The 27,053-nt window shown below is 45.7% G+C and overlaps 1 protein-coding gene across 4 annotated transcripts in view; it reads left to right on the top strand.

Moving 5' to 3' along the window:
- Nucleotides 1-27,053, top strand: part of XPNPEP1 (X-prolyl aminopeptidase 1) — a 96,035-nt gene that overhangs the window by 51,308 nt on the left and 17,674 nt on the right. For all 4 annotated transcript variants that reach the window (XM_054982845.1, XM_054982843.1, XM_054982842.1 and 1 more), the window contains exons 3-12: nucleotides 12,764-12,827; nucleotides 16,505-16,609; nucleotides 17,343-17,435; nucleotides 19,243-19,386; nucleotides 19,524-19,619; nucleotides 21,372-21,453; nucleotides 22,722-22,932; nucleotides 25,029-25,118; nucleotides 25,374-25,424; nucleotides 26,451-26,509. In XM_054982845.1, coding sequence (XP_054838820.1) covers nucleotides 12,764-12,827; nucleotides 16,505-16,609; nucleotides 17,343-17,435; nucleotides 19,243-19,386; nucleotides 19,524-19,619; nucleotides 21,372-21,453; nucleotides 22,722-22,932; nucleotides 25,029-25,118; nucleotides 25,374-25,424; nucleotides 26,451-26,509 — 995 coding nt within the window. The remainder of the gene's footprint in view (nucleotides 1-12,763; nucleotides 12,828-16,504; nucleotides 16,610-17,342; nucleotides 17,436-19,242; nucleotides 19,387-19,523; nucleotides 19,620-21,371; nucleotides 21,454-22,721; nucleotides 22,933-25,028; nucleotides 25,119-25,373; nucleotides 25,425-26,450; nucleotides 26,510-27,053) is intronic.

Genomic DNA, 27,053 nt, shown 5'->3' with positions numbered 1-27,053 from the left:
AATCTAAGAGATCGAGGCCGAGGTCCCCTTCGAAGGCGAGGAGCGCGTCGGTTCCGAGGTCTTCTTCGGAACCGGCGAAGAAGAAGAAGAAGACCAAACATCACCGGTCGCCACATCCCGCTCCCCAGGAAGAGGTCATCGTGCTTCCTCACACGCCTTCCCCTCATCTGGATTCCCCGGAGCCAGAGGACATCTCCGTGCCGGTGCCGGATCCGATGGCCTTCGAGACGGTGCCTGCAGAATTCTCTTCGGGACCGGAGCCGAGCCCGCGCCGTCGGATCCGAACATCGCCTGCTCTTCGGTCGCCGAGGCTGGAACCGAGCCCGTCTCCTCGTCGGAGCCGTCCGTCGCCTGCCCGTCCGTCTCCACCAGCTGCCGGTCGTGAGCGACGTCGGTCTGGGGACAGTGTCCGATCGGTCCGGTCCACCGCGTCCCGACATCGACAGGCCTCCTACCTCCCCTCGCCATACCATTGCCGGTGGGAAGGGGCACCTGCAGGTTTCTCCGTGTCGGAACCGAGGCCTTCGACATCGAGGTCGACGTGGGCTCCCCCTCCGCACCAGGTTCCGGAATCCCAGCTCGGTTCCGATGAGGAGGATGTGGAGAGCTTTGGCTACCAGTCGGAGTCCTGGTCCGAACCATCGCCAGCTGAAGAGCTTGTACCATCTGCGGACTCGCCATTCGAGGACCTCCGCATCTACGCCGACCAGATGGCGAGGATGGCCAAGGCTCTCGAGATGGACATCTCCTCGGCGGTTCCCCAGACCAAGGACAAGCTCCTCAAGCGCATTTATGGAGACAACCCAGCATATGTTGGCTTCCCCATGCTCGAGGGTCTTGAGGAAATCGTGGAGAAGGTGTGGCAGGTGCCCTGCGATCAACCTCCAACATCCAAGAGGATTGAGCAGCTCTATAAGATCAAGCAGGGTACCTGGCCGGCGCTGGTGAAACACCCTCCACCTTCCTCCTTGGTCACAGAGGAGTTCAACCCCAGGCGATCGGGTCACTCCTCGGTACCTGCTGATAAGGAAGGCAAGAAACTGGATGCCATGGGCAGGCGCCAATACATTGTTTCTTCCCTAGGTCTGAGGATTGCCAACTATCAGACCATCATGGCAGGGTACCAGCTGTACCTCTGGGAGAAGTTGGCATCCTATACGCGAGACCTCCCTCCTGAGCAGAAGGCTGTGGTGTCCCTGCTGCAGACAGAGGCTGTGAGGCTGTCTAAGCAGCAGATGAACGCTGGAAGCCACGCTGCTGACACTGCTGCTAGAGGAATGGCTTCGGCGGTGGTCCTCAGGCGCCACTCCTGGTTGCGGTCTACGGCCCTGTCCCAAGAGGTGCGTTCCAGAGTGGAGAGCATGCCATTTGAGGGGGACTCGCTCTTTTCCAAAGCGACCGACGAGACCCTGAAGAAAAAGAAAGAGGACCGGCAGACGGCGCGGTCTTTGGGTCTGGCTCCAGCGGACAAGCCCTCCTCCAGGTCACGGTACGCTCCCCGATCTGGCCCTTACCACTACCAGGGCAGATACCAACATCAGCGGCCGGGCTACCATCAGTATCCTGCCTACCAGCAGCGGCCTTACCCTCCCGCACAACAGCAGAGGAGGCGTCGGCCCTTCAAGCCTCGTCAGGCACAGCAACCGGCCCCGCAGAAAGACCAGCAGGGCGCCGGGAGGCAGTACTGACGGGTCGCGCCAGCCGTATCCCCGAACTTTTCGGACAGACTTAGTCCACTCCTCTCTGAGTGGGAGTCAATAACATCTGACTCATGGGTCTTAACTATTGTTGAACTGGGATACGGGCTGGAGTTCGTTGAGCTGCCTAGATGCAGTTCACCCCTGACAGCTGTCAATAACACTATGGCCGAGCTGGATGCGGAGATCGTGTCGCTCTTGGCCAAAGGTGCTGTGGAAGAATTGCCCTATGAGGACTCTGTAAAGGGATTCTTCTCTAGGTTCTTCCTGGTCCCTAAGAAGGATGGGGGCTTACGTCCCATCTTGGATCTGAGGGGCCTTAATGCCTTCCTCAAGGTGACCAAATTCAAAATGGTAACGTTGGCGGCTGTGATCGCCTTGCTGAAACAGGGGGATTGGTTTGCGGTTCTTGACTTAAAAGACGCATACTTTCACGTGGGCATACGGAAGGAGCACAGGAAGTACCTGAGCTTTGTTTACCGGCAACGGGTTTTCCGGTATAAGGTGCTCCCCTTTGGCCTGTCCACTGCCCCACGAGTGTTCACTAAATGTGTGGCCCCTGTGGTTTCCTTCCTACGGGAAGAAGGCTGTACCATCTTTCCGTACCTCGATGACTGGCTCATCGTGGCTGAATCAGAGTCTAGGCTGGTGCAGGACATTGGCTTGGTACTTAGCACTTGCCAACGCCTGGGGCTCCTGGTGAACTTGGAGAAATCCAAGCTGGTGCCCAGCTGCAAGGTGTCCTACATTGGTGCACTTTTAGACTCTGTGGAGGGTAAGGCCCTGCTCCCCTTGGAGAGGGCTCGGTCCCTAAGGGGTCTAGTGTCCATGTTTAAAAAGAACCGGTTCCAGTCTGTGCGCACTATCCAGTGCTTACTAGGGCATATGGCAGCGGCCACCTCTGTGGTGCCTTTCGCTAGGCTGCGTATGCGCCCTCTACAGAACTGGTTTGTGCGGAGGTATGATGCTCTACTGCACCCTCCGTCCCTCAAATTCTCTATCCCGAGGGTCATCCTCTCCTCCTTGGACTGGTGGCTGTCTGACGACAACTTGTTTAGAGGGACCCCTTTCGGGTATCAACACCATGATATCACGGTTACCACTGATGCCTCTCTGTTGGGATGGGGGGCTTACTGTGGTGATGTGTCGGTGCAAGATGTCTGGTCTGACAGGGAAAAGACCCTCCATATCAATGTGCTTGAACTAAGGGCCATTCGTTTCGCACTTGTGTCTCTTACAGCACTGCTGAGAAATCGTCATGTCTTGGTGCAGACGGACAACACGACTGCCATGTACTACGTGAATCAGCAGGGGGGCACAGTGTCCATGGCCCTGTGCCGGGAAGCCACACTCACTTGGCAGTGGGCTATCAAGAACGGCGTGTCGCTCCGTGCTATACACGTGGCTGGGTCGGACAATGCCCGGGCAGATGCCCTCAGCAGGGTCCCTTTACTGGAACACGAGTGGGAACTGAACGTAGAGTGCGTTGGGCCGATCTTCCAGATGTGGGGTCATCCAGTGATAGATGTGTTCGCCACTGCGGCGACCACCAAGGCCCACACGTTCTGTTCCAGGGCAGGGAGCGACCCCCTCTCTATTGGGGATGCCTTCCAGTTTACGTGGACGCAGGGCTTGCACTACATGTTTCCTCCGTTCCCCTTGATTCCCAGGGTCCTGTGCAAGATAGAGGAGGACGGGACGGACTGCATCCTGGTGGCCCCCTTCTGGCCACGGCAGGTTTGGTTCCCGAAGCTCCTGCGAATGTCCCAACGGACATATGTGAGTCTGCCCCCTCGGCAAGACCTTCTCCTAAACGGGAGCCTAGTCCACCACGATCCCAGGAAGCTGCACCTAACGGCGTGGCGGATCATTCCTCCCCGGTAGGCTTTACTGACGAGGTGCAGAGGGTCCTCCTGAATGCTCGTCGACCATCCACTAGGCGCGCTTATGCGGCCAAGTGGCGCAGGTTTGAGCTCTGGGCACTTGCCAGAGGAGTGGTGCCTGACAACAGTCCCTTGGGGGTTGTGTTCGAGTATTTGTGCCACTTGCGTGGCCTGGGCTTGAAGGCTTCCTCCCTCAAGGTCCACCTGGCAGCGATATCAGCTGCTCACACCCGAGTTGAGGGTGCTACGGTGTTTTCTCACCCACAATCCCGCCAGTTCCTTAAGGGCATGTACAATCTTTACCCACCTGTGTCAGCGCCAGTGCCTCAGTGGTCGCTGTCCTTGGTGCTCTCACGTCTCATGTTGCCTCCATTTGAACCTATGGCTACATGCCCCTTGGATATGCTATCCTACAAGGTAGCATTCTTGGTGGCCGTCACATCGGCCAGAAGGGTCAGTGAGCTGTCTGCACTGCGGTCTGACCCTCCCTTTCTGGTGTTTCATCCCAACAAGGTGGTCCTGCGTCCCTGCCTCGGGTTCCTGCCCAAGGTGGTGTCCGCCTTCCACCTCTCGCAGGATATTTCACTGCCTGCATTCTTTCCTCAACCTTCCTCTAAGGGGGAAAAGGCCCTCCATTCCCTAGACTTGAAGAGGGCCCTAGCCTATTACCTTGATAGGACGAAGGGATTCCGCAACTGTCCTCACCTGTTTGTATGTTTTGGGGCCAAGGACAAGGGTAACAGGGCTTCCTCACAGACCCTGTCTAGGTGGATTGTGACGGCCATTAGCAAGGCCTATTCCCTGGCAGGGGTGGCTTGCCCGCTCCATGTCAGAGCCCACTCCACGCGGTCCCAAGCATCCTCTTCGGCACTCCTCAGGGGGGTGCCCCTGGTTAACATTTGTAAAGCAGCCACATGGTCCTCTGCAGACACCTTTGTCAGGCATTACGCCGTTGATGTCAATGCGGAGCAGGATGTATCTGTGGCCAAGGCTGTCTTACACTCCCTTTTTTCCTGAGGGAGTTTTGGAATGACTTTCTTGGCGTACCTGCTGGGTACCCTTGAGTGAAAGTGTGTATATATGTACCTGGGGGTGTGTATATATGTAAATATTGAATATTTATGTGTCCTTACACAGTATTTTTACATAGATGTATATATGCATATCTATTTATTGTTGATCTTGTTTGCTTAATAAAATTGTGTTGGACTTCACCCCCGCCTTCCTTATTGTGTGAAGCTTGGTACACTCCCATGTGTGGAGGCACAGAAGAACGAAGATGAAAACAGGGTTAACATACCTGTAACTTATGTTCATCGAGTTCTTCTGTGCTGACACACAACCCTCCCTCCTACCCCGCTGTGAACTCCAATGCACGGTATTGTGATGGCTGTAACGGATATTGGTGTTTTTAAGGTGTTACGGCTGAAGTGTGTTGGTCAAGCGGCGGCAAGGGAGAACTGAGGGAAGGGGCCGTTGGTCGCTGGAGGATCACGTGACCGTTTGGGCGGGAAAACGGTCGCTGAGGCGCGCGACAAACGGCCCCTTCGGAGCCATGGAAGCTCTAGAAAATTCTCCGGCGGCTGGCCTGCGCCTGCGCAGTCCCCATGTGTGTCAGCACAGAAGAACTCGATGAACATAAGTTACAGGTATGTTAACCCTGTTTACTCTTACAATGTGGACTGCATATCTGGTACAGGTTCTAAATAGGGGCTAATTACATATTATGTCTTTCCATGTGTTCTTCCTAGGTTCTCTCCAAGGATTTTCAGTCAGGTGGCAGCTGTGATGAGGTCCTTTTTAGCAACCCAGTTCCCAAGCATGGCAAGTCTGATTTGGATCAGGACTGTGGTGTATGTAGAGGAGGGGCTACAGCCTTCATCACAGTGCCATTTTTCTGGTCTGTAACAGCACCAGGGGGTAGGGCTGTTTGTCCTTTTGGGGAAACCTACATGTGTGCCATCAGAATATATGCAGCTCACAACTAGGCTGTGTTCTAGGAACCTGGTGTGAGGGGAAGGCTTCTTCTCCCCATACTTCCTGGTCCTGATCTGAGTTGGGCCCCTGTCTGCTCGGGAGTTGAGTTCCCAGAGGGGAACTTGCCACTGATGTCTGAATGAAAGTCATCTGTTTGGATCCTGAGAGAAAAGACTGAGTACAGTACTCAGTACTGGAGATCTGGATCACAGTGTCCATTTGATATTGGCTGTCTGCCTGTTTTATCACTAAGCATTGATCTTAGAATGTTACTGGTTGTGAATTTTGATTGTTGATTTAGGATAATTGAAACTCAGTCTATAGAGTCTCGAGATGGCTAACAAGATGTCTTAATAACAAAAAAGCACAGAACAATGAATAAGCTACAGAATTAGCTTATTAGCCAGAATAAAAATGTTACAAACTTCACAAGTTTGAAAACAATCAACTCATAGCAAACCAGAAAAATGGAAGCAAAATATCCTAGCAGAACATGAGGAGAGTATTAAAAACAAGATGCAAGGTTGTAAAAGTAACTCAAAGAAACAGTTGGGTGTAGCAATATTAAAAAAAAACTGATTTAAGTTTTAGTTCCTGGGAGGAGCCAGGAAGTAGGCAAGAGTTACATCCACTTTCCGTGTCTCCTTAGTAAGAGGAGAAAGTTGAGACTGAGAGAGCTCTGTAAATAAAGTTTAAAGTTTGTTCAAAGATTGAGTTTACATTTCGGTTTGAACTGGAAGTGATGTCATTGGGGCCCTGTGGAGCACACACGTACCATTTCCCCTTGTGCTTTGTGCCAGCTTCCCCACACCTGCCCCCTGCCAGCCAGGTGAGTAGTGGTGGGCATGGCAGCTGGGGGCGGGGGATTCCACACCTCCATTGGGAGGCTGCCATCCCTAGTTGCAATTGGCACCACGCTAAAATCGGAATAGTATCATTTTATCCCCCAGTACCATGGCTGCATAGAAGTGGTTCTAGTGCCTTGCAGGGTTTTCCTGTACTGCATTTATCACTCAGTCTGCCACCCCAAACAGATCTTCACATTCACAATCACTCTCCATATTCAGCGTATGCTCTTTAGATTTGGGCTTGTTCTGTTTGAAGACACTTGGTTGCAAAGTTGTTCAATTTGTCACATTTATGGCATCCCCCCCCCCAATAAAGTGAGCATCTCTCTTTGGCTTTGGTGTTAACTCCCACAGTATTTACAGCACTCAGTGACATTCATTGGTCTTCTCATGTTTGATGTCTCCTTTTCTCTCTGTTGCACTTTATATACTGGCTCCATTATCTGTCCATCCAGCATTCTGGTCCTGTCTTTAGGCAATTCAGCAGCCCTGCATATTTCCAAATATTTCTCTAAGGTCAAATCAGCTTTCCTCAGCAATCTCTCTCGTACTCATGGGTCCTGAATTCCACACATTATCCTGTCTCTTATCAGTGAGTCTTTAATATCTCCAAAGTTGTAGTTAACTGCAAGCATTTTCAAATGTGTGTAATACTCTTCAATGTCTTCTTCCATTACTTGATTCTGGTAAAAAACTTGTACTGTTTCATTCTTTCTGGGGTTGCAAAGGGCATCAGGACAGGCCAATATTGTACTGTGCTTGGGGAATATTTGCACACAATATCTCACTTATTTCCCTTTCCTTTTCTTCAACTAGGTATGAAAACAGTTTCACATTCATATACTCCTCTTTATCTGCCATTGCAATGTCCACATACAATTTAACTCCCCTTTCCAGGTCTCCCATGCCTGGGCTAAGTTCAAAGCTTGGAGGCTCAATGTCCTTGGTGGTTTCAGTCCCTCCATATCCCCTTTCTTTCCCCTCTTCTTTTACTCACTGGTTTTCTGTCTAGGATTTGGTCATTGCTGCCATCATGTTTCAAAGTGCGCTCTCTCTCTCTCTTTATGTTAAACACACTCAATCTTTGAACAAACTTTAAACTTTATGGTAATATTATTTATAGTGATCTCTCAGTCTTGAGTTGACCTTCTCTCCTTCTATTCAGACCCTAACTAAGGAGACACAGAAAGTAGGTGTTACACTTGTCTGCTTCCTGGCTCCTTCGAGGAACTACAACTTAATCCATTTTTTCTATATTGCTACACTGGGTATGAAAACATGTTTTTAGTTTGCCCCTGAATCACAATAGGTTTGATTCCAGGCGAATGGTTGTGGGGAAAGCATTCCAGAGTAGAGGTGCCGCAAGAGAGAAGACCCCAACATCTGAAGAGGCCCAGTTGCTCTCATATGAGCCTAGCTTCCAACTGAGATCAGTTCCAAGAGCCCTGCTCTGCATACTCCTGCCTTGCTTCATAAGGCTGGAAAATGCAGACCAACACCCTTGAAGATGACCTCAGCTGCTGGGTAGACTCAAGTGTGAGCAAGTGGTTCTTTGGGTTGGTGTTAGTTTTTCCTGTTCCTTGAACTGCCTTTCCATTTGCCTCCAAAGAGTTGGCGCAAACCTTCACTGCACCTAGTTCTGACTGATCGGAACTGTTTGATATCTCAAGAATGAGAAGTTTTTCTGCCAGACAAGGTCCCATTAGAAGTTTTTGATTGATAATCAATACATCTAATTCTCAATGTGGCCAGATATGAGGATACTTAAATCCAGAGGTTGAAGCCAACAACAGACAAGACAGATCTTTTTACATACCTGAGAAAAGCCCCAGGTTTGCAAAAAAACCTAGAAATCTACCCCAAAAAATCCGGGGGGGGGGAACCTTGCCCCAAATAATAGAGGTAGTACCTGTTGTGTTAAAAAACAAATGCCCTCTAGGACTCTTACTAGGCAACTATAACAGTATTGCCGGTTGAAGCCTTGAACTCTGCCAGTAAAAGGCGGCAGGAGTGGGTAGGGCCCTTTCCAGGGCTGTTTTGGCCTTTGAGAGAGGACTCATCAGGGCTAGGCCCACCAGCAACCACTGGGCTTCTTGCTACCCCACAACTTGCATTACTCATCCAGACCTGACTGCTTGCTACTACTTCACAGCAGCCACCCCATGAAAACTGTTGTAGTGTGGTGGTGAGAGTTTCAGACTAGGATCTGGAAGATGTGGATTTGAATCACCACTCTGGGCCTGGCTTGGCAGCTGTCGTTTTGCAGCTGGGCCTGGCACCACACAATTGGGCTATAGTTTTGCTGGAATAAAGGCTGCCAGGAAGGGGGGTGAAGGGAAAGCTGACATTGTGGGGGGCAGATAAAGATAGGTTGGCTTGTAGGTTGGAACAAAAGAAAGAAGCAGGGAAAGGTGAGGAGGGGGTTACCAGGAGGAGGAAGAGAGGAAATAGTATGGGGAGGTAGATACAGGAGAAAGTGAGGTGTCCTCTATTAATCCTTGCAGGTTCCCTACCCATGCAACTGAGTCCAGGCCAGCAGCTGGCACCATGCAACTGGGCTATAGTTTTACTGGGTAGAGGCTGGAGGGGGAAGAGGGAAAACTGAAGATGGCGAGAGCAGATAAAGGTTAGTTGGCTGGTGGATGAGGAGAGAAGCAAGCAGTAAAAGGGAGAGACCATAGAAGCTTTCAGGGAAAGGAAAGAAGCAATCATGGGGCAGGAGAAAATGAGGTGTCCCCTCTAAGTCTTTGCAGGTCTCCCACTTGTCAGTATATCCAATTCTCACCTGACTTGCATGACTCACCCAAGCTTGGCTGCTGGCTACTGTCCAATAGCAGCCACCCCACAAAAGCCATTGTCATGTAGTGACTGGAGTTCCATACTATATCTAGGAGACCCAGGTTCAAAATTTCCAATCTGCCATGGAAGCTCACTGGGTGACCCTGGGCCAGTCACATATTCTCTCAGCCTGCCCTCCTGGGATTGTTGTAATAATAAAACGAAGGAGAGAAGAATAATGTAAACTGCTCTGTGTCCCCATTGTGGAGAAAAGCAGGGTTTAAATGAAATAAATAGTCAATATAGCTGAAGATGGAGGGCAGATAAAAAGTGGGTAGGAAGGAGAAAAGAAAGGGAAAGGTGAGGTTATGGGGTCTGCCAGGAGGAGGAAATAAAGAAATAATGTGGAAAGGGGGTTACAGGGGAAAGGGAGATGGCCCCTGCAAGTCCTGGTAGGTTCCCCACTGTGCAGCTGGCCCCAGCCTGGCAACTGGTATCATAACCTGGGCCCAGCCCAGTCCAGCTGCCAGAACTGTGCAGAGGTTTCTCAAGGAGAGGGAGAGTGAAGGAGGGAAAGTGAAGATAGGGGGCAGGTAAAGGTAGATTCGCCGGTGGGTGGGAAGGAAAGAAGGAAGCCAAAAAAGGGGAGAGACTGTAGGGACTTTCACGGAAAGGAAAGAGGAAATAGTGGGGCAGGGAACATGAAATGCCCTCCTGCAAGTCCTTGTGGGCCCCTTGCTAAGTTTCCATGTTAGTTTGGGAACTAGACTAGTAATGGAGTGCACAGGAGGCCATTTTGGCTCCCCTGATTTCCTGGGGTAATTGTGAAAGTCTCCCGTATGGCCAATGAAACTCTCCAAATCCTTAGAATCAGCCACAGTGGTACTGTGAAAGGTGGACTGCCAGCAGGGGCAGCTAAAGAGAAAGCAATCTTGTAGCTGTGATGATATTAAATAGCTGATTTTCTTGGCATTGCCACCTGTTCAGTGTAGTATGCAGAGTAGAGCATTGTGCCAGGGCCACAACTCCTTTGTCTTGTACTGTAGGCAAACCCTGCAGATTTATTCTGCTGTCAGCTGTAGACAAGTGGTTCTTTTGCAGCTGGTACATGTTTTTCTCTTCCTGCCTGGGGCTGCTTCTCTGTTGCTCTGGTTACACTTTCTAGACCTCTAACATGTTTCTGTGAATTTAGAAATATGACCTGCAGGATTCTTGATTCTTTGTGTTTGGCTGGGGAATGCAGCAACGCAGGCATACTTGTGTTGTGCTTACTTGTTGGGCGAGTTTATCAGGTTTTTTTCTGGGCAGAGAGCTGAATGGATGTAAATTATGAAACCAGCTTTCTAGGTTTGTTACCTACTATGACTTCAGCAAAACTGCCTCCCATATTTATGTGTTTCAACCACTGTTGCTATTGTAGATTACAAACTTTTGTTAGCAAGGAGTCAGAGCATCTGATTTTCTTACCATGGTTGCTTGATTACAGTGGCTTCAGACAGGGGTTAGCCGGAACTAGCATTTTATGTAAATCTGTTTTTTTAAAAATCTGCACCAGATTAGGCTATTGAAACATGTGATGCAAAGCAGATTTCCATATGGTTGTTTAATTTTAATACCTTAAGGAAGGGGGGTTGGAAGGGAACCGATAATGATTTTTTTCCTCTAGAGTTCTTCATTGGAAGTTACAACTGCTTAATTTGGTTAATGCTAAGCAGAGGTCCTGCCTTCATCAAACTTGGTTAAGAGGGAATCTGGTTTACTTTAGAAGTGGTTGACATTGATGCAGAGGTAATGCTTAACAGTGATTAAAGGCCAACAAGGGAAGGAAGGAGGGGAATTTGTGGCAGAAGCATAGTATAGAGAGAAGGCAGAGCTTGCATTCTTTAGGCTGTGTACAAGTCTCTCTCCATGAGATGCCTCAGCTCATGTTCATCAAGTGTAGGGAGATGCCATGTTAGCTGGGAAGTGTAGTTTTAAAGGACAGAGCCAGCAATTGCTCCTCAGAGGATTTGTTAATTTCATCTTCACCTTCCCAAAGGCTCTGTCAATTTCACATCTCTTGCTCTATCTTTTTAAACTACCCTTCCTGGCTAAGGTTGCATTTCCTGACGTGTTCTTCAAGTGTCAGATGTCTTGTGTAGAGAGACTCTCAGTGGAAGGGCACTTGAGGTCCCCCCCCCCACCGCTTCCTGTCTCTCTCCTACTTCTCCTGTTCCCACCCAGAAGCTAGAACAGTTAGTATTCATTCTGTCATCTTTCCTTAGTAGGGCTGGTAACCTGAAAGTGGAGCCTGCACTTTCCCCAGAATTACAACTGATTTTCAGACTACAGCGATCACTTTCCCTTGAGGAAATAGCAGTTCTATGGCATTACACCACTTCTGAGTTCATTCACCAAACCCTGCCATGCGCAGGCACTGTCCTCAAATCTCCAGAAATTTTACCAAGACAGAGTTGGCAAGCCTAATCCATAGGCCTCTTGAAACATCGCACAGTAAACCATGCAGGCTCAGCAGGGCTTCCCAACTGTCATGTCTTGTGTGGACAGTGGAGACAAGGGTGATGACAGTGATAGGAGCAAGATGTGAGAACCATAAGGATGCGATGGTGGTAGAGGCTGTCCCCCCCCCCAATCTACTTCCTCATTATAGAGCCAGCTAGGGTTGCCAGCTCCAAGTTGGGAAATTCCTGGAGATCTGGGGGGTGAAACCTGGAGAAACCTGGAGAAAATGGGGTTTGGGGAGGGAAAGGACCTTGGCATGGCAAAATTCCATAGAGTCCACCCCCCAAAGTAGCAATTTTCTCCAGGTGATCTGATCTCTGTGGCCTGGAGACCAGTTGTAATTCCAGATCTCCAGCCGCTACCTGGAGGCTGGCAACCCTAGAGCCAGCTGTGGAAATCTACCAGTTTGTAAACTCTGAACATGAGGCCTGGAAAGATATTTATTTAAAGGTGATTTCCCCCCCCCCCCCCTTTGTTAGGTTCTGTGTCATGTAGAGTGTTTGTGCCAATGAAGAGTTCTAGGCCTCCTTCTTTTGGATTTATACAGAAGGTTATGTATCACCTTCTAACTGTGTTTTAAATTTTTAATGGAAAGCCTTTAGGGAGGTATGTTTTCAAGCATTTTTTGGTAAAGCTAGCTTTAGTTAACCCTGACAGCATCTACATGTTTAAAATGCAGATTTCAGTTTCTGAGCTCAGAAGATAACCAGGGAGTTCCACCTGCTCAGGCAGTCACATCAAAGGCCAGATTTGTTTTGCTGGTCAGTTACGCAGCCAAGAGTGAAATAAACGTGAGCACGCTCAGAGAACTGTTTGAGGGCCAGTGCTGTCAGTTTGATAATAAACAGCCATTAAAATGAAGGTAAATCGTAGGAATTTAAATTGTCTCATTGGAAGAACTGTTTTCTTAAAGGTTCTGAAGACTTGTAATAGTCAAGATTTTTTTCAACACGTCTTCTTTTTTCCAAAAGAACATGCAACAGGTCTGCACAACCACTTTTATTATTTATTCCAGCTGTATCTGGCACCTCTTTGCAGTCAATAATCAGTCCCTCCCTCTTTGTTTTGAATTTTTCAGAGTGAGTACATTGCACCATGTGACTGCAGAAGAGAGTTCATCTGTGGGTTTGATGGCTCAGCAGGTACGTTCTCAGAACTGTATTTGACACATCTGATTTGGCGCTTGTTAAGCTCTGAGTGCCAAGCTCCTCCTCAGAAGATCACGGCCCTCGACATGAACTTTTCAAATTCCCACACCGGCTACAGAGATGGGTTGAACTGCTATGTACAACTCCCCCCCCCCTTTTTTTTTACACATCCTGTCTGGATATGGTTGCTTAACACATTTGTTTTACTACATGGAGATTATCTCAGCAGAGGAAGAAAATTGTGCAGTGCTGTTCACAAAGTGCAACTTAGAGGTAAAACAGATGAGAAGAGACCCAGTGGGATCTCTGTGCCGCTGAACTGTAACATTTCAGAATGCAGATAGGGATAGAATGTTGGCATGCCCCCAAGATGAAATGATCCCTGCATATGAGAGTAACTGATGGGAGGGAAGCATTGAAAAAATTTGATCCCCCGCCTCTTCTCTGAACTGGTGTAGCCCAGCAATAGATACAGCACAGGAAGCATCTGCATGTCTTTTAAGTCTGTCAGTAACTCCATGTATTCCTAGGAAAAGAAACCCTTGTGATGGACTTCACAACTACGCATACACACTTATCTCTCATGATACACGAAGATAAAAAAATGTATATGTGACACTTGGAACTAAATGTCTGCTTGCCTTCTGCATCCCCTACAAAATCTCTTTTAAATTGCTTTCTAAGACTTCTGCATTCAGTAAATTTAACCAAACAAATATTTTGCTTTATGGCGGTACCACATCAGCATGTACCTTGAAAGAGGTGAGCATACCTGTACACATTTACCACAAAACCACATTCATGTGGATGCCAAAACCTACCCCATTTAGTCCAGTTCTAAATTAGTTTGACTCCATACCCACACCCTTCTCCCCACCCTCTATTTAGGAACAGTTTCAGTTTGGTATCTATAGGTCTTACAGCTTTGAATGAAATAATGTAGAGTTTTTGGAATAGATGCCTGTCCTTTCATATACCGGGGAGAGGAAAATTATCAATCCCTGTTAAGCAGATGCACTGATTTTAATTTCAGTGGGTTAAAGCTGTTAAGGGCCCCTGCAGGCGGAATAGACAACTGGCTGAGCCAAAGACTTAATGCATTCTATAGTATTTGTTCTACATTGTATGGACACTAACATTACTAATACATTTTGCTGGTTTGCTTGTGTGTTGTTTGCTCACTTTACTTTTGGAAAGCTGTTCAGCTTTGCAGTATGCGTGCTGGGAAGGAAGGGAGAAGGGAGGGAAGAGTTCCCTTTCCCATTCCAACATTTGCTCCAGCTGGAATGATGATGCAAGATCTGTGGAGTAATAAGTGTTCCCTGAAGGCTGACCCCCAGATGACCCTCCAGCAAAGTAAAAATCTTGTTAACCATTTTCTTGCAATGTTTGCAGCTTGCCTTTCTTTCTCCTTCCCTGAGGCCAATGGAAACAGATTGCCAACCGGCAGATTGGGGATTAGTGGTAAAACAGTGTTGGTTAGCCGCATTCAATCTTCTTAAAAAGCATTTTTGCATCCCAAATCACTGGGCAATGAAGAGGAGTTAGTGGAAAAATCTCTTGTTTCTTCTTGCAGAGGGACAGAATATCTTGGTGCTAAATGCATGAAACTGAAATCTGGATTGCAAACTGTGGTGCTAATTCACATTCAAACCCTGTTAGTTTACCTGCTTTGTGGAATTTGTGTTTATTCACATGCACCCTCTCGCTCTCGCTTTCTGTGTCATACACATACACACACAGAGGGAATAAGCAAGCTAATAAATACTGGTATAAACAGCCAGATTGTGCATGTAATGCTGTAATTGTGGCCTAACCGCCAGGAATAGTGTCCCAGTTACTCCCAGTGTCTTAGGTCCATATTATGCATCTGGCATTACATTCCTAAGTGGCATTTGTTTTTCTTTTGCAGATGTATCATGTCACTGTCAAAGGCTTTCACGGCCGGAGAACGATGGTTGTTGTGGGTTTTCCGGGCTGTATTGCCGTGGTCTTGGCATTGTAGTTCCTGACGTTTCGCCAGCAGCTGTGGCTGGCATCTTCAGAGGTGCTACACCTCTGAAGATGCCAGCCACAGCTGCTGGCGAAACGTCAGGAACTACAATGCCAAGACCACGGCAATACAGCCCGGAAAACCCACAACAACTATCATGTCACTGTTTGATTTGATTTCCACAACCATCTGATCTTTTTGAGCAGATCCTCTCCTTTCTTGGCTGTGTGTTCTCGCCTTTCTTCGTCCATTGCAATACATGCATCCTTTTTTACTGTTTTTTCAATACATGCAGCCCTGTTTTTTCTCTCTTAATGCTCATTATCAAGAAAATGCTGAAATTATTTAATCTTAAAGTAGACAGACCTTGCATGGTGTCCACATACTAAGATTAGTATTATAGCTGAATTTCTATTTATTCATTTACTCCTGACTTTTTTCCCCTAATGGGGACTCAAAGTGGCCTACATAATTTTCGTCTCCTCCACTTTATCCTCACAACAACAACCCTGTGAGGTAGGGTTTTGCTGAGAGTGTGCGACTGGCCCATGGTCACCCTGCGACCTTCCATGACAAAGTGGAGATTCGAATTTAGGGCTCCCAGATCTCAGTCTGTCACTCTGCTACACCACACTGGTGTACAAAAAAACAGCCGTCAAACATTTAGGCAGCTGTTGCATGTATCTTGCTTGCAGGGGCCAAAGCCTGTATTATTCCTGGTACATTTATTAGCACAGGGAGTGTTGTAAGAGCGACCATATTTATAGTCTGGGCCTAGAAACGGGACAAAGATATGCAGGCTGATTGGCATCCTCTGAAAACATTAATTAAATCAGTTTCCTCCAACTTCCTTTCATCTCGTTTGCTCACACAACAGACAATCAATAAAATCAATTTTAAACCAGACGAACTAAAACATGAGTATTTACAAGAGTACTAAACCAACCCAGAATCATCTGCTGTAAACATTGCATTACTCCCTTTATTAATTAAAAACTTGCTCACAAAGAAAGATATTAATAGTTTTTGCAACAGTTAGATAGTGAAGTTGCCTGCCTAATGTCCGAGGGAAGCCAATTTGGCAAAACTGGTACAAACACCAAAAAGGACCTTTTCCTCACAGTCATGGTTTTAGTCTGTCAGTAGTAGGTGCCTGCTAATGTTTAATTGATCTTAAGCAGTGCAAGGAAAGCAGCAGTCCTTTCAGGTATGTGGCATGTTGTCAGCCTAGCTATAGCCCAGTACTGTAAGCTAGAAATAGAGACTAGGAGGGTAGAGTGATATAGAGGTTGTATAAGAAGAATCTCTTCCAGGTGTGTATAGCATGTACCAAATGGCATAAAGGGCAAGGAGGAATTTTAAAGGGGGGAGAAGAAGACGAGAACTATTTCCCTTTATTATGTATAAAGTGGTGAGTGGTTTAGGTGGCAGAGTGAAGTGGTTTCTTTCTGCTGAGGACTTTTCAAAAGAAACTCCAGTAGCCTGGCCTTGGCTTGAAGCTTTCCAAAGTGAATTAACCTTAATCTTTTCCCTTTTAAAACAAAGTTCAAATGATGTATCACAAAATCAGATGCATATTAGACCTGCCACAGTACTTACATGAACATGAACTGCTTGGTCTTTGTTGTTTACATATACAGAAATCATAACCAGCTTTTTCTTCTATGCCTGCTGACAGGAACGGCCATTATAACGGAGCAGCATGCAGCTATGTGGACAGATGGACGTTATTTTCTCCAAGCTGCCCAGCAAATGGATTCTAACTGGACGCTCATGAAGATTGGTAAGGGAGAGTCTGTCCTGTACTTTGTTCTGCTTAAACTCTGCAAATACTTTTAAAGCTTAAAGCAGATATGTTTAATTGCCATTGTTAAGTGCTGGAAGGAATAGGAATAAGGGCACTGAAAGGGTCCATGGGTCCACCACATGTCTGGTGGAACGGGTTTAATATCCACCTACTTTGATATCAGTTAGCAGGGCTGGCAAGACATTTGCCTATGAGCCACTGCAGATCAGAACAGAGAATAGTGGATTCGATAGCCAAGGTTTAGTATAAGACTATTTTGTATGTTCAGAAGCTGGTGGTTCTCCATCCCTTCCAGAAGAAGATAGGAAATAGATTAAGTCATTTGCAGTTACCTCATTCTAAACCAATTCCAGCCTGTCTCATAAGGCCCCAAGATCAAAATCATTAAACTTGCTAAAATCTGGTATACTTCTATGAATAAGGGAACATGTGCTTTGATCTGAGGCAACAGGAGCAGATCCAAAGAACTTCTGTATTAATGAAAGTGTGCGTGTGTACTTTGCGTGTATGCTTTGCACTGTAGCAACAACATTTCTTCCAAGTTATGTCTGTGGTTCCCACTAGGCACAACTTGCTGCATGGTCTCCTGACTATAGTTCTCGGCATAAGGACCCCCCTCCCGGGCATTTAGAATTGCTGTTCAGGGCTTCACACTCTCGTTCCCTGCTTTAATCTTTGCAATCTACCTTATATTCTTTTCTTCCTTCAGGTTTGAAGGATGTTCCCACGCAAGAGGACTGGCTTGTGAGTGTTCTTCCTCAGGGTTCCAAAGTTGGAGTAGATCCATTCATTATTCCAGCAGGTTAGCTTGCATGTGTGTTGTTTTGTCTGTGTGAATGCTTAGAGTCCCGTGATGGGCATTACACTAGTGTTTGACCTCAGAGGGAAGGACAATGTGTTCACAAATACTCTTAAAAACAAACAAATGAAAGCAGCCTCCATTTTCCATTTGTTAACTGAATAAGCACTTTTCTTTACAATTATTTGTTGCTTTGGACTTGGGTAAGACAGCTTAGATTTGTAAGCATTTGGGAAGAAATAGATATATAGAAGCAAGTGAAATGAGGAATAATAGAACATATTTCATGTCCCTCATGGCTAGCCCTACCCATCAGAATGGAGCATGGTAAAGGACAGCAAGTGACTAGCTATTTAGTTTATTGTTCTATGTTACCCAGTGTTTGAAGTATCTGTTGAGGGATGGGATTATGATTTTCTTGGCCTCAGGCATTCAGACAGGCCACTGACTGACTACCGGAAATCCTTGTGATGGAACTGGAAAGAGTAATTGATACACCTTCACAGTTAGCAGAATTTCATGAAGTAGGCAGTTCCCACCCCCAATATTTTTGATTCACCTCAGTTAGTAGGAAGACCATGTTTTAGTTACAGTAGTGAAAGTGGTATCAGCTTTGGGTTCCTTCTGTCTCATTTCACCAGTTTCTTTTTCCTGGGTAACTTTAACATTAGGCCTGCAACATTAATTGATCTATTGTAATTAATACTGTAATTAATTGGGCAGCAGATTTTCTTTAAAAAGGATGACTATTTTTAATACAAGAACTTATTAAAAACCAGGGATAACAGGTACTACCTTCTGTCTTACATGGACCAATTTTAAAAAATTTTCTGTTGTGGCATGTACAGGCATAATCTAAACAGAAAACAAAATGTTTTTCCCTTTTGGAACTTATATGCAGATGAACAGCAGTTTAATGAATTGGAACATCAGTTAAAAGTCACATGATCAGCAAAGATTTCTTCAACTTGGTGAAAGTCTTGCTTCAAAACCGATAGTGGTTGGAACACCCCCCCCTGAAAAGTCTCTGAAACCATAAGGGAAGCATAGGAAGGAGCACACTTAGGCAAGGCAGCCGGACGAACTCGTTGTTGTTTGTAATGACTTTGTAATGAATTTTTAATGGTGGTTTGTTTTTATTGTCAGAAACTGCCTCATAAATTTTAAATTGAGAGTGTGGTATATAAATGCATTAAATAAATACTCAGGAAAGGGCAGCCTAATCAATGATCTCTGCTAATGAATCTAGCAGGTATTTGCTTCTAGTCCCTTCAGAGGGAAACCATGGAAATTCTTGGCATCTGTGTTTGTTTTCCTGTTCAAAAATCTGGCCAATGCAATCGTTTGGATCCAGCCAAACATTTCGCCAGTGGAAGGATTATTGGGAGGGAGGCATTTGGGGGGCACAGTGAGGAGACGTGAGATCGTGCTCTGTGGGTGGATATCCTTCCACCTGTAAAAATGTTCCACTAGATCCAAGCCAAAGTTTTTGCCATATTTCTCCACCATCTCATCCAAACCTTCTCTGGTCTTTAACAGAAACTGCCTATTCACCTCCATTTTGTATTTAAAACAGGCATGGATGAAAATGTTCTTTTTATTATTAAAAAATTAAAATTGCCATAATTGCAGAAGACCCCTGTCAACAGTGGCATGCTGACTGCTTGTTCAGATGATAACCGCTCAGTGTCCTACTCCTGCTCTAATTATACAAGGCCAAATGATGGAGCATCCTAGCAGGATCAATCTGTCAGCAGCCTCTCTTATGTTACCCAAGGTACTCTCTCTTCCTCCGCTCTGTTCTCTTCAGATCAATGGAAGAGGATGTCCAAAGTTCTAAAAAGCGCAGGCCATGCCCTTGTACCCATTGAAGACAATCTGATAGATGCAGTATGGGTGGATCGGCCCTCACGACCTTGCAAGCCCCTGATGACTCTGGGCTTGAGCTACACAGGTGAGTGAGATAGCAATCCTATGTGCGGAAACAACATCCTCAGACTCTGTTCAACTCTGTATTAGCCAGAGATGACTGAGAAACGTGAAATTGTAACAATTCGTGCAAGATTGAACAATAATTATCATGTGTTGCAGGGATCAGTTGGAAAGACAAGATTGCAGCTCTGCGGATAAAAATGGCAGAGAGAAAGGCTCTCTGGTTTCTTGTGACAGCCTTGGACGAGGTGGCATGTGAGTACGGGTATCAGTTCATCAGTGTTCTGTTGCTTTTGCTTAGATCCTACCTAGAATTTCTCTAGGGGTGGGGAGATTTTTGCTCATTCCCCCCTCCTACAGCAGACGTCTGACTCCCCCTTAAGCTCCCCCAAGAGCAGCATTGGGGAGGCATTTGGAGACTGCCAGGGGAGGGGGAAATTGGTGAAAATGGCACTGTATCCTTGTGCCCCTGGAAATTCCAGGCAGGAATTGTTTTCTGATGACAAAAAAATGTAGCTGGCCAGGCAATGGAAAACTTTGTCACATGTCCAGAAGCCTCTTAAATGAGAGGTCTCTTCCATTAAAGAAGTCTGTGTTGGTGTCATACTTGAAATAGTGTGATGAGAGAGGTTGGTGCTTTAATGCTAAGTTGTAACTGTGGATGGTTTCAGTGAAAGCAGTTGGGCCCAGTATCACTGTCACGTTCTTTTGTAAAGGTAAGTGGGTGTTATAGGTGGGAAAGCTATTTCCTATTCCATGCTATAGTTTTTGGTAACTCCTCCTATCTGCTTTACCTACTCCTGCCTGTTTCTCAGTTGTATACATGCATACTTGGGGACACTAAACAGCAGCAAAGTAGGGAAAGATCTGACTTGATACTTTGCAAAGACCGCCAGAGTGGTCCAAGGAAGGCTCTTCCTGAAAAGTAACCATTGAACTGGTAGGAAGCAGGTAGTGCACTCACAGTGTGGACAAGTTTTGGGAATTGCAGCCATTGCATCAATTATTGCTCCTGGCTTCCAAACAGACGCTGATTGTTGTGTCTGGGTTCTGGATGGCATGTCTTTTTGTGTTGGGGACAACTGAAAATGGCTTTCCCTGCCATTGGAGCATGAGAGATGATCTAATCCAGTCTGGCCGTACTCAGCACAGGCAGCTGTCCTGGCAGAGTTTCAGGTTGAACCAAAAGACCAGGACGTTGCCATTTCTACTAGTAGCAAATATGTTATGTAGGCAGTTTTGAATAAACATGCAAGAAACCAAGTCCACCCCGCTGCAATTTTAAGAGGGGCGATATAAAAAGATTAGGATGGAAAATAGGTTATGCCTTTGCAGTCCTGGGGAGATTAAAACCACTGGACATGTTCTGTTTCATTGCCCCTTCTATCAAGAAATACATACTAAGTTTGTGTTCTCTTTACTTAATAGGTACCCTGGCCATTTGGAATCAGTGTATACCAGAATATTGTTAATAGATGAAAAAATGGTTACAGTGCACAAAGCTTTTTATGGCAGCTTATAAAATCCATCAGATAATGAAGGCATAATAATTTTATTGGATAAAATGTTAAAATTGCATTCTTAATTTTTGCATTATATTTATCAGTGTGGAAGTTAAAATATATAGCTTTAGAATTTTCATGTGTATGAATGCTGTTACATTTTATGCTGGTCAAGGACCGTTTTTATAAACGATTCTGTCCCCAATCTGTGCCGGTTCAGATATTTCAGTACCTATATACCAGGTTTATTCCTTATATTCCTGTACACAATCTTGTCCGTGTTTTGGAGTAATTGTGTGGAGAAACAAATCTGGACACACAAATGGAAAGATTTTCCCTGTAGTATTTGGTAGGCAGTGCTTCTGGTGCCATCTTGTGGCAAAAGACCTTTATTACGCATTGAAGTGGTACCTGGGTTGCATTGTAGCAGGATGATGATTTCGCTCCTCTCTTTAAAAAAATACTTAATTTTAATCTGTAATGCTAGTTTCTCTTTATTTCCAAGGGCTGTTTAATCTCAGAGGCTCTGATGTAGAATTCAATCCAGTGTTTTTTGCTTATGCTATCATAGGAACCAACACAATCAGGTGAGCTTTCTTAAAGGTTTCATTACCATTTGCTACAATAGGTATATGCATTTTTCTTCTTTAAAAAATTGGTTTCCAGGAGTAATAACAGCCTCTTTTTTTTCAAATCATCAAGACTAGGGCAATTCTCTAGGGATTTGTGTGTGTGTGTGTTTCATTCTTGTGGTTCTCGATTTATTTTCCATGACTATTTCCAGTTCTCATGTCCAGTTGCTCCAATTAGAAACAGAGAAAGGAAGTTGAAGGATGCTGACTCAGGTCTCAGCTCCACAAAACAACCATTGCCCTTCTTTGTTTCAGTTTTTCCACGCTACCTTTCTGGTTTTGTACTAGATAATGACAGCGTGTCTTGCTACAGGGACAGATTAATGTAACTGTATCAGGCTGTAGCACCAAAAGTGGGTGATGCAAAGCCCAACAAATGCCTTGCCACTTTAATATAGAAGGTTGGAGATTTTATTGGTATTGTTTCTCTTTCACAGTTGCTTCTTTTGTAATGTCCTGGTCTTATCAGGGCTGATTCAAATGTAACAGCTTGCTGTCAAGCTTTGGTTCCATGTGATCCTGGCATCTGTGGAGGCTGGAATGGAGAGTCTCCAACAGATTAGGCTGAACCATTTAGTTAGCAGTTTGTAAAAGTTTCAGCCACTATCCATAGGACAACCACACGGGAATGCGTTTTTGGCAGCTTCCATGTCGGGTCCATAACATAAGAAGCGGCCTTCAGTTGTGCTGCCTTTAGAATTAAAAATTATCAGGTCGGTTTTTATCTGTGATTTCTGTAACAAGTGAGCCATCCCACTGCACCCGTATCTGGTAAATGCAGAACATCCTGAAGTAATTTAGCTTTCATTCAGACGAAAACAGAGCTGCTAAGACATGCTCCAGTGTTTTAGTATAATGTGGCTTGGTTAATGCTGCGTGATAAATCCCCAAATATGTTTCAATTTTGGAGGCATGACAAACAGAGTTTTTGACATAGGGCCTGCCTTGAAAAACCACACTCACTAAAAAGTAATGATAGTTTGAAGTCTTCTCTGTCAGCATACCAAATAAAGAATGTGGAAATCTGACCACAGAGAAAGAGCTGCTCTCTCTTGTTTCCAAGTCCCAACATGGTACGTTTTTTATCTGTAAAAGAAGATCTTGGACCAAAGCTCAGACACCAGCAGGTTTTCACTGAAGGCTCTAGATGTGTTACCTACTTAACAAAGAGAAGGGCGGGAGAGTTGGTCCAGCTTTATCTTTGTTTTCCTTCTTTCCTTCAGATTGTTTGTTGATGGTGAACGCATGGCAGACCCAGCTGTGAGAGAGCACCTGTCGCTGGATTCTGTTCAGGATGCCGAATTTAGCATCCAGCTTCTGCCATATAAGTCCATCCTGACTGTACTGAAGTCCATCTGTGAGACCCTTTCTCCTCATGAGAAAGTTTGGCTCAGTGACAAAGCCAGCTATGCCCTGACCCAAGCCATCCCCAAGGTTTGTAAGCCTTGATAGGGCAGCAAGTTTTTCCCTAGCTCAGCTCTGCCCAGGAGCATTTCCTGAATGCTGCCAGATTTCTGTCAGTGCAGTGCAGTGCAGGCCTTGTCCTTGGCTGGAAAAGGGGGCTTTGAAACTCAGGCCAAACTCTTAGTGAGTTGTTTATGATAGCTACAGTGGCAGGAAATAGCAAACTCATTAAAGCGATTTGTCCAAAAGATTGTCAAATTAAAATAAGGCAGGAATGTGAGTAAATTGGTGCTTGCAGCAAAAGCTTCTTGTTGTCCTACCGCAGAAAAATAAGAGGCTTAATTCTTGATGCAGCAGCTTTGCCTGGGATTCTGTGGAGAAGACCGCAATATACCCTGGTATCTGTTGTTTTCCCCTGTGATGCTTTTTGCATTTCCTGTATCTATAGTGTGAGCATTAAAACCTGTGTGCATTTTGTGGAAATGATCTGAGAAAGTGCTTTCTAGAAAGTGCCTTGGGACCTGTTTCAGTGCCATTTAGGACGTTGTGTTCCCTGCTCATGAAACTGGCGTGCTGTCCAGATCAACGTACTAAAATAAGATAAAATAGATATATTTTTTTTGCTACATAAGGATGCACTCTGGCCCCTGGGCAAAATGGAACTTTTTCATTAGTGCAGTTGTTTCCAACTAGTGTTTCAAAGAACCACAGAGTTCCTTTTGAAGCTTCTCAATAGGGTTCCTTGATGGGGAGAGAAGTAGTGCCTTGAAAGATGGCTTTCCATCACTATCAGTGCTGCCTGAGCAGCAGATGTGTTCTAGTACATTCTCAGCTTCTGCAGAACAATGATAAGGCCTGAGCAGCCCTGCCTCCCTCCCCAATGTTCTCTGCAGGGCATAGCGCTTATGTGGTTGATGCATAATGTTTCCTCTGCTGACAAGTTTATGATGCCAGAAGGTTCCATGAAAGCTAGTGTTTTCTTAAACTTTCTACCTTTTACAACCATTTTCTAGGTGTTCTCTGCATTTTGCCATGTTTGCCGTACATCCTATTCATTCCCTGTACCCATGACAGGGCATGTGCTAGAAAGGGAGCAGCTTAAAGTGTGCTGGCCCCACCTGAATCAAGCATGTTGGTCCCATTCTCTGTCTGACACATTTTCACTGCTGCATGAGCCAACCTCTCTGTGTCTGGCAACACTTGGAAAACAGTGGCCTCAGTCATAGGGACAGTCGGTGCACAGTTTGTACTCATGTAGCCCTACTAGGCTGAATGTATGTAGGTGGGGAGTGGGTCCAGCATTTATCATCATGCTTGCCCCCTGTAGGTGCTCTTTTCTGCCCAAAAGCTTCCTTGCAGTAACAGCTCCTTCACTTTAGCTGTGCTCGGTAGAAAATCTAATCCTTTCATTTAAACATTTCCATATATTCTTGAATGTTGTGTGAGATGAAGTGACTTCTTACCATCACCACCTATTACTGTGAGTCCAATGCCTTTTGTAGAGATAGTATGATTGACTTTACATGTGAAGTTTTAAACTTACTCAGTTTTCGGTACTTTCTAAACCCCTCCCCCCACCTCCTAGGTTTGGTTTGAATGTCTCATATGTTCTAGCACCACACTAAGTCTGTGAGCTTTTTATAACCCAGAATGATCCTGTTAAGCTCTTTGGTTAGCCAGCCAATAGTGGATGCCTTTGTTTTTTAAAGAAAACTTTCTTGTTGTTAGCAAAACTTTCTAGGAGCCCTCATGTTTCTGGCTGAGGAAAGTTTGGTGAAAGTCAGTTTGGTACAGAGGCTGGTGTTGGGTTTGGATGCAGGGAAAGTCAGGTTCGTGCAACTCTTTGAGTGACCTTGAACAAGACTTCTCTGTCTGTCTCAGTAGATGACTCCTGGTTGAGCATCTTGAAGGAAAAGTAAGCCACAAATGGGATAAGCTGGTATAATTGCGGGATGGGTAAACCATCAGATTGTGGACTCCTTACATGGGCAAATCCTGTGTTTGTGATCGAGAAGACTGAGAAAAATCTGAAAATGTCTCTAAGCTGCTGTGTCTGAGTCACCAAGAAACTGTGTTCCGACAAAGTTGCCAGTCCTTCCTTGCCATAGTTGTCTTTTCTGCCTTAGGTGCACCGCTACCTCACCCCCTACACCCCCATCTGCATTGCAAAAGCCGTGAAGAATGCAACAGAGGCTGAAGGCATGAGGAGAGCTCATGTAAGTGACTTGCTCAGCTTAGTAAAGTGTATATCTTCAGCCACAGCTGCAGGTTGTGAGTTTCATTCGTCTCTGCAGGTGTGCTCCCACCAGGCTCTTGCTGGTGGAGAGGGAGGGTTTTTGGAGCTGGGAACAGAAATGCATTCACTGTTTTTCTGCTCCAGCTTGAAATGATCGGGGTATAATTTTTAAGTTCTGCAAATGTACATACTTAATTTTATTCCATTGCTCTTTCCCCCTCTATTTTAATAACAGATTAAGGATGCTGTTGCACTGTGCGAACTGTTCAACTGGCTGGAGAAGGAGGTATAATTTTATATGAGTTTACTAAAAAAAAAAGAGTGGGAGGTAGTGTGTAATAGAAGCTTGCCTGAATTCAAGTTTTTATAGGTGCCATGAATATTTAAGCTTGCAGGGTGTGTTGGAGGAGAAGGTTAAGAAAGGAGAAATGCTTCCTGTTAGCCTTTGCAGGGAGGAGGTTGTGGGTGTGGCTCAGGTTTCCTTCCTGAGAAAGGAGGAGTATGGATGCTGTTCCTCATTAAAGCTAGCTCGAGCAAGTGGGGGCCCACCAAAGAATGACAGCGGGGAGAACAAGGCACTCAATGCCTTGTCCTCCACTCTTTGCTAGTTCTCCTTCCTCTTTCTCCCCTTGCCTTCAGCCATTGGCCAGTTCTGTCACTGGGCCTGCGTGAAGGAAGTGGCCAGTCCTCGGCAGAGGACCTAAGACTCTTCTTGCCCAGCAACTCACTGGAGGGACCAGAAGAGCAATGCTACTGGGGCGAAGTGTGCTGGGCTTGCTCATCCTAAGTCAACACATTTTCCTTGCTTTCCCCATAAGCTTGCGCATTTCCTTCAGCTGCCATAATATCTCCTCTGATACCCTTGTCTGTTCTGGGATTTGGTGGGAAGGTAGGAGTCATTCTGACCTTCCTTTTATTCCTGCAAGGACAGAGAATCTCTACTATAGGAAGAAAACCTCACATATCCTGCAGAACCCTCTGATTTTTCACCCTTATGACACGGGGCATTCTGTGGTCACTTCTGGAGTCCATAAACAAACCTAAGTTTGTCACTTAGAATACTTATAGATATGGATGAAGCTGGAGGAATATTTTCAGACAACTGAGAAAAGGAAGGATTGTTAGTTCTGCCCTGCTGATGTCATGATCCACACAGACTGGTAGGCCCTGATGGGGATTTCTAAGGATAGCATGGACTGAGGGGAACTTAGGGCCACGAGGGAGAAAATATACCTGACTGGGAAAAAGTTTGCTAAGTCTGTAGTTTACCGTTGCTGTTCACCTGCTAAGTTCATGCAACCTTGTCTGTTAGGTTTCCAAAGGCAACATTACTGAAATATTAGCTGCAGACAAAGCAGAAGAGTTCCGTAGGTAAGAAAAATTCTAAAGTGAAGATTGTGACTGTGTGTTCAGAAATGTGCACTTGGTATGTATTTATTTATTTAAAATACTTTGCTCCTGTCCTATCTCCTTCGACTGAAGGCAGCAGTAATGCAGCAACGAAGTTGCAAAGATGCAAATAATAATCCAATTAACACATTTTAAAAGAGATTAAAATTCCCAGTGTACCAGTTAAAAAGCATTCAGACTTAAACACATGAGACTTGAAGTACATGGGATCAGCAAACTTACAGCCAAACCTGCTGAAAACAATTCACCCTGCACCAAAGGCTCTCTGGAGTAAGACTGCTTTACATGCCTTCCTAATACTGCAATCCTGTGCAGAGTTATTCCAGTCTAAGATCATGGATTTAGAATGGAGTAACTCTACATAGGATTGTACTGTAAATGTAGCAAGGCAAGGTGATCTCCCCACCCACCCTGGAGGCTCCTGAAAGGGGCGAGGCCCACCACGAAGGAAGCCTGTGATCTTGTCGTAGTCATTCAGATAGTCGTAAGGGAGGGCACCTCAAGG

Source organism: Eublepharis macularius, chromosome 6, assembly GCF_028583425.1.
Source record: "Eublepharis macularius isolate TG4126 chromosome 6, MPM_Emac_v1.0, whole genome shotgun sequence".
NCBI lineage: Eukaryota > Metazoa > Chordata > Lepidosauria > Squamata > Eublepharidae > Eublepharis > Eublepharis macularius.
This window is presented reverse-complemented; position numbering and strand designations above follow the sequence as displayed.